The sequence below is a fragment of the Bos javanicus genome, chromosome 8, assembly GCF_032452875.1.
Source record: "Bos javanicus breed banteng chromosome 8, ARS-OSU_banteng_1.0, whole genome shotgun sequence".
Lineage (NCBI taxonomy): Eukaryota > Metazoa > Chordata > Mammalia > Artiodactyla > Bovidae > Bos > Bos javanicus.
The window spans coordinates 83,745,176-83,751,964 of NC_083875.1; the positions used below are offsets into that span (position 1 = coordinate 83,745,176).

General features: G+C 47.5%; 1 protein-coding gene across 7 annotated transcripts in view; it reads right to left on the reverse strand.

Annotated features, from left to right (window-relative positions):
* Positions 1 to 4,498, reverse strand: part of SLC35D2 (solute carrier family 35 member D2) — a 57,426-nt gene extending 52,928 nt beyond the window's left edge. Inside the window, exon 1 of one of the 7 annotated variants that reach the window (XM_061426142.1) lies at positions 3,715 to 4,496. In XM_061426142.1, coding sequence (XP_061282126.1) covers positions 3,715 to 3,872 — 158 coding nt within the window. In that variant the 5' untranslated portion in view covers positions 3,873 to 4,496. Of the gene's footprint in view, positions 1 to 3,714 lie in introns of all 7 variants that reach the window. The other 6 variants (XM_061426145.1, XM_061426140.1, XM_061426144.1 and 3 more) reach the window with 6 other exon arrangements.
* Positions 4,499 to 6,789: the final 2,291 nt, after the last annotated feature.

Sequence of the window (6,789 nt, forward strand, 5' to 3'; positions counted from 1 at the left end):
TTTCATGGTAAAAGAGAAAGCAGGAAGGAGACATTTCTGAAACAAGGAAAGCAAGGCTCCAGAAGAAACTAGCAGGTGGCAGAAGAGCTGGTTTTGAGGTTTGTGATCATCAAATTAAAGTCAACCCAGCCATACCTAAAGTGATTTTTTCTCCCAGGACAGTCAGAGTTGCTCAGTGCTGAAGGAAAGTTGCAAAAGGCAGGCTGTGTGAGATAAGTACTAGCCCAGGCAAGAGCTGGGAAGGAGTCTTAGGGGCTTCCAGGGAGGGGCCCGCCAGCTAGACCAGGAGAGAAGGGACGCCTGAAGGGTGGATGTGGCAGAAATACCTGGGCTGCAGCACTAAGCGTGGATATCCTGCAGAGGGACTGCAGTGGCTGGCAGGGCCACCCTGAGCACACGGCCCTGGAAGTGACACGGAACGTGGGACACGACGGGCTTTGACGGTTCAGCACACGTAGCACTAAGTCTCGAGGGCTTAAGCGAGTCTGGGTGGAGAGAAAGACCAGGACTCCACTAAATGAGCCCCAGAAGCTTAAGAGGCACTATAGAGAGGACACAAAGGGAGTGCTAAGCCTGGACTCGCCACAGAGCAGAGGCAGTGGGGAGCTACGAGGACCCAACCCCACCTCCTGGCAACAGGTGGGGCACGACCAGGATCCAGCTCCTTCCCAGGAGCCTAAAGGAGCAGTGTCTTTAGGAGAGAGCCAGTTTTCATCAGAGTAGGAGAAAATTAGGAGTTGTTCTTGATTTTTAATATAAACTTCCAGTTCCCACCACTGGAGCCTCTGATTCAATAGCTTAAAAAAAAAGTCTCTCCTAGGGATTCACATTACCAAGCAAGTTTGGAAACGGCTGTGTTAAATGATCTCAAAGCCCTGGATTGCGTAAACAAACAGCAAGTACCAAGCGAATACTTGTTGAACTAAACACAACTAAGTTTACACTTTTTATTAAGCATTATTCGTAAAACCTTGCGCGTCAGAGAACAGTATTAACATAGTAACAAAAAAACAACTGAGATTGCCTGCACAAACCTCATGAAGGTGACTCCAAAGAACCACTGTTCTCCTCCCTGTTGGAGTGAGAGGGAGAAGAACCTGTGGGACAAGATGGGCTTTGATGGTTCAGCGCTGGTGTTCTTTGTAGTGCCTCCTGAGCTTCTGTGGCTCATTTAGTGGGGTCCTGGTCTTTCTCTCCACCCTTCAGGACTTTGGGCTACATGCGCTGAACCATCAAAGCCCATCTTGTCCCCCAGATTCTTTTCCCTCTCACTCCAACATGGTCTGACTCCAAGTCCTTCCAAGGCTCTCTCTCAATGACCTAAGACTAACATATAACTAAGACCACTCATCAGTCTGGTACTCCAACCGGACACAATCTACTCAAATTGGAAGAGAAAAAAATATTCCCTGAGCTACATTCCCATAATCCTGTGGACTAGGTAACTGCAAAAGTTCTTCCTTCTACCTGACAACACAACATTGTATCCTCAAACAGTTAATGTCTGGATCAGATTTCTATGGCTTATTGTTATAACCCAATAACCCCAACTCTCTTCGCCTCAAAACATGCTCCGAAAGCATCCTGAGATGAGAGACTAAACATTGTTTTTTGAACAGGGCTCTCCAACTGTGTATCACATTACGGAAATGTAAAACATATAAGGTTATAAGGGGCTTTGCCTTGCTGAGACAAAAACAATTTCCTCCTTCAATCATGGAACTCAAAATTTTAAAGATGGAAAGGTTAGAGCAGGAGATGCCTCATATAATTCTTTCCAATCAAACACTGTCCTTCATCTTCCAAGCACTTAACCAGTGTTTACTGGTCCCTGCTTCCAACAAGGAGACACATGTTTTTGGACTCATTGACAGTTCTGGTCAGCGAGCAGACTGCTTAGTCAAGAGCAGAAAACAGAGATTTACCATCAAACTTCAACTGATATATCTGTCAGCCACTCCCCAAAAGCCTATTAACAGCATTCTCTTTTTATGATAGGTGTCTATTGAATATTATTGAATGAATGAAGGATCTGATCCTACTGACCTCAACACTCTCTCTCCTACCACTGGCTCATTCAGTTCTAGCCAGATCACCTTCTCTCTATTCCTCCGGTAGGCCAAGCTCATGCCCACTTCGCATATTTTCTTCTGTGTGGAATGCTCTTCACCAACCACTCCACCCCAGGAACTCTCACAGCAAACCTGAAATCACCTTGCTTATTCATGAGCCCACTTGTTCACTTTCCTCTCTGCCACTCATAAGGTAGGGGGCTCCACCGCAGGGTGGAGCTGCTTCCCTGGTGCTAGGGATTGGCACCTACTAGATGCTCAGTAAATATTTGTTAGAGGTGGAACCAGCCAAGCTCACCTAGGTTTCAGCTTCTGCTAGTTTAAAAGAAGGAGGCTGAAGACACTCTGAGGTTTCTTTGTTGTTGTTAAGTAGTATTCACTCTTTTCATGACCCCATGGACTGTAACCTGTCAGGCTCCTCTGTCCATCCGATTTCCCAGGCTAGAATACTGGAGTGGGTTGCCATTTCCTTCTCCAGGGGATCTTCCCCACCCAGGGATGGAACCTCTGTCTCCTGCCCAAGCAGGATGATCCTTTACTACTGAGCTACCAGGGAAGCCCTTTGGACTCTTTATAAAATTCTGATTTTACATTCTTGTAGCACAGTATAGTTTACAAGGAGCCCTCACTTATGACTGCTCATGCCGAGCTCTGGGAGATAATTTACAGAGATGTAAGTACTTTGGCCACCTCATGCGAAGAGTTGACTCACTGGAAAAGACTCTGATGCTGGGAGGGATTGGGGGCAGGAGGAGAAGGGGACCACAGAGGATGACATGGCTGGATGGCATCACTGACTCGATGGACGTGAGTCTGAGTGAACTCCGGGAGCTGGTGATGGACAGGGAGGCCTGGCGTGCTGCGATTCATGGGGTCGCAGAGAGTCCGACACGACTGAGCCACTGAACTGAACTGAATTATCTGGTGGAGCTGGGTCTAAATTCACAGCGCTTTCGATGCCTATATAACCAAAGCAAAATTAAAGAGGATTTTCTATCTTTACAAACAGGTTCAAGGAAACACAAATTTGTTGGTTTACTACATATTCATAAAAAAAAAAAAAAAAAGTAGAGAATATGAAATTTTGTTTTCTCCATTTCCCCATGAACATGCTGGTAATTTGAGAATGAATGATCAAACTATGCGAATAAACTCATCCACTCAGGACTCTTCTGATGGTTGAATATCTAGACTTGTAGAAATAGCTTACATTTGAAAGACACATTCGGATCGCTAGTTTCAGTTCACTGGTGCTCTTTAAAGCACAGGTGCGCTTCCTGTCCTGCAGCAGTAAGTCGCGGTAAGGTGCGCCCGCGCTGACTTGCTAGCTTGTGGTTTGGTTTCCAGAAGAGTGCAAAGGTCCGGACTCTGAATAAGTGCCCCGTGAGCAGTGCACTAGCCGCCCAAGTTGGCTCCGGAGTTAGCAACGAGACTTCCCGCTCGCCGTTCCCACCCACCCGCTGACCCGAGTGCGACCGAAGTGCACGAGGGCAGGCAGGCCCGCGGCTTTCCCTGGCTTCGGGACCTCCGGAGTCCGGCCAACACCCGCCACGCGCGGCGCCAGAGCGGGAAGGTCCCGGAGTCCCGCGGAGCAGCCAAGAGCCCCCGCGGACTGCTCCCAGCCCCAAGGCTCCCGCCTCACCGGTAGGTGGTCAGCAACGCCTTGTTGATCAGCACGAGGAGGAAGGAGCAGGTCCCGTAGAAGAGGGCCGACAGTAGCTTGGCCACCCTGGAAGGCAGCCGCGCGGAAGCGGGGTCCGCGCCGGCACCCGCGCCCTCGGCCTGGCCGCCGGCCGTCATGTCCCGCGGCCGCCCGTCTGGGCCACCCTCGGGCCCGCGCCACCCCAGTTCAGTCCCCGCCCCCAGCCAGCGCGGGAGGAGGCGCGGCCGAAACAGGAAGGGCCGCGAAGGGGACCCCACACGCCCGGCGCCCCAAAGCTGCCGCCCGTAGGAGCGGGTTCGGCTCAAGTTCGTCGTCAAAGGCCCCACCCTCTGACTCTTGGCTGGGTTTGGGAGAGTTTTAAAAAACCCTATCTTCCTCTAAACTGCCAGCTTAGAGAAAAACGTTAAGACTTAGGGTTTGTTTTGTCCTTTTTAAAAAAAAACAGTATTTTCAGTCCTGGGTGTTCATTGATAAGACTGATGTTGAAGCTGAAACTCCAATACTTTGGCTACCTCATGCGAAGGGCTGACTCATTTGAAAAGACCCTGATGCTGGGAAAGATTGAGGGCAGAAGAAGGGGAGGACAGAGGATGAGGTGGTTGGATGGCATCACAGACCCAATGGACATGGGTTTGGGTAGACTCCTGGAGTTGGTGATGGACAGGGAGGCCTGGCATGCTGCGGTTCACGGAGTTGCAAAGAGTCGGACACGACTGAGTGACTGAACTGAACTGAACGTTTAATTTACATACAGTGAAATGCAGATTTTACAAGTCCACAGCTGCCGGGGTCCAGCCCCGGTGAATCCAGGGAATTCGAAGCGGAGACGGCATCGGTGAAGATCAGGAAACAATTGCCTAATTAAACAATTAAGGATATAAAGAGTGGTTAAATAAGGATAGCTCAGTGAGGAAATTCAGTGGAGAAAAGAGGCTGAATAATTCAGCCAGAAGGTGAGAGAAAGAACGACATGAGGAGACCAAGTTTCGGTGAACACGGCCTGCACTTTATTTTCCAAAGTAGTTTTTATACCTTAAGTTTGCATAGAGGATAATGGGGGAAGGGGTAGAGTCATGCAGTAAGCCAGGCTTTCTTCCTGCAAACTTATTATATGCAAAAGTTTAGGTGATGTGCATCATCTTCTGGCCCGGAGGCCTGTTAACATTTTAAGACCCTTTCTTCAGAAAACTTATTTTTCTCTAAAGGTGATTAGTCAGGTGCCACCCTCCAAAAGCATTAGATAAAGTTGCATTCCTATAGGGCAAAGGTGTGGTGGGCTATAACAAGAAAAAGAATTAACTCAAGGGTCCAAGATTACAAACATTAAAGCTACTACTTACACCAATTATATTAATCAATACACTGCCAGGGACACAGCAGGTAAGGGATATGGAGACTCAGCAGCAAACATTGGCCGAACAAGTGAAAAACCCTTCACCAATACAATTTCTAATCAATCTTTTAACTGCTCAAAGGAATCTGTATTTAGACAGTTTAGAACATCTCATGCCTCTCACAGTTGGGAAGCTCTGAGCAATCACATGTGGCCGGAAAAACCTATTCAGGTAGGCTAGAGGACTTTCAAAGGAGTTTGTAGGTTGAAACACTATCACACCCAGGAACTTTATTAACTGGAGCTATAAGTTAACTCTTTTTCAGAGAGAGGTAGTGGGGGACAGCCCCCTGTAAAGTCAGAGGTGAGAGCACAAAGCAGAAAGTAGGCAGACTCTGGTTTTGGGGGTAGATGCTCGAGAATTTACAGGGGGACTCCTGAGGCTCGATTTACAGGGGGACTCCTGAGGCTCGATCCCGCCTTTGCGTATGCCGAGCCTCCTTCCTCATGACCTTTGTCATGGGTGGAGCTCCTGCTCCCAGCACTCAGCCGCTGTTTTGACAAATGCATACAGCCGTATGATCACCCAAGTCAAGGCACAGATCATTCCCATCACCCCAAAAAGTGCCCTTTGTGTCCCACTGAAGTCGATCCCCCTGGCATTGCATTCAGATTTCTATTACCGTAGGTTAGATTTGCCTTTTCAGAAAGCTCATACAAATGCACATGTACTGTTTCAAGGCCCTTGTCGCCCAGTTTATTGTTTTTGTGACTCACCCATGTTTGAGTCTTCATTGTTGAGTAAGTACCACAATTTGTTTATCCATTCCCTAGGTTGTTTGTTTCCATGTTTGTTTGGCCATGTTTGGTTGTTTCCAGTTTAGGGCTATTACCCAAAATAAGGCTTCCACAAACATTCGTGTATAAGTTTTTGTGTGAAAGTATATTTTCATTTATCTTCGGGAAGTACCTAGGAGTAGAGGGGCCACGGGTATAGTGGGTGCAAAGTCTCCAGGCTTTTCTTGCCTCTGGGTTAAGGCAGGTTCTCCCCTTATGTATTTCTTTTCTACAATGGTATAGTTAAACATTGGTTTGTTATCCATGTTAATTCAAGGAGGGCCTCCCAGAACTGCCTACTCTGACCAGTCTACCTGCTCTAACATTCTTTCAATTAAATGTCCCATATTTTCATTCTAAATAATTAATTTTAAAAACTTGAAATTTCAACTTTTTAGAAAAGCTAGTTTTCAGGTTAAATAGAGACTGAAGCTATGCCATGCAGTGGTTTTCTGTTGGAGGTAATGAACGACCAAGAACATTTTTGGTATTGATTAGAAAGGACATCAATCCTGGGGGTTCATTGGAAGGACTGATGTTGAAGCCGAAACTCCAATATTTTGGCCACCTGATGCGAAGAGCTGACTCATTTGAAAAGACCCTGATGTTGGCAAAGATTGAAGGCAGGAGGAGAAAGGGACAACAGAGGGTGAGATGGTTAGATGGCATCACCAACTTAATGGGCATGAGTTTGGGTAAACTCCGGGAGTTGGTGATGGACAGGGAGGCCTGGCGTGCTGCGATTCATGGGGTCGCAAAGAGTTGGACACGACTGAGCGACTGAACTGAACTGAACTGAAGATGTGATGTGACGTGTTAGTTGGTCAGTGGTGTCTGACTCTTTGTGACCCTTTTAACAAATAACTAGCACTAAAAAAGCCAGA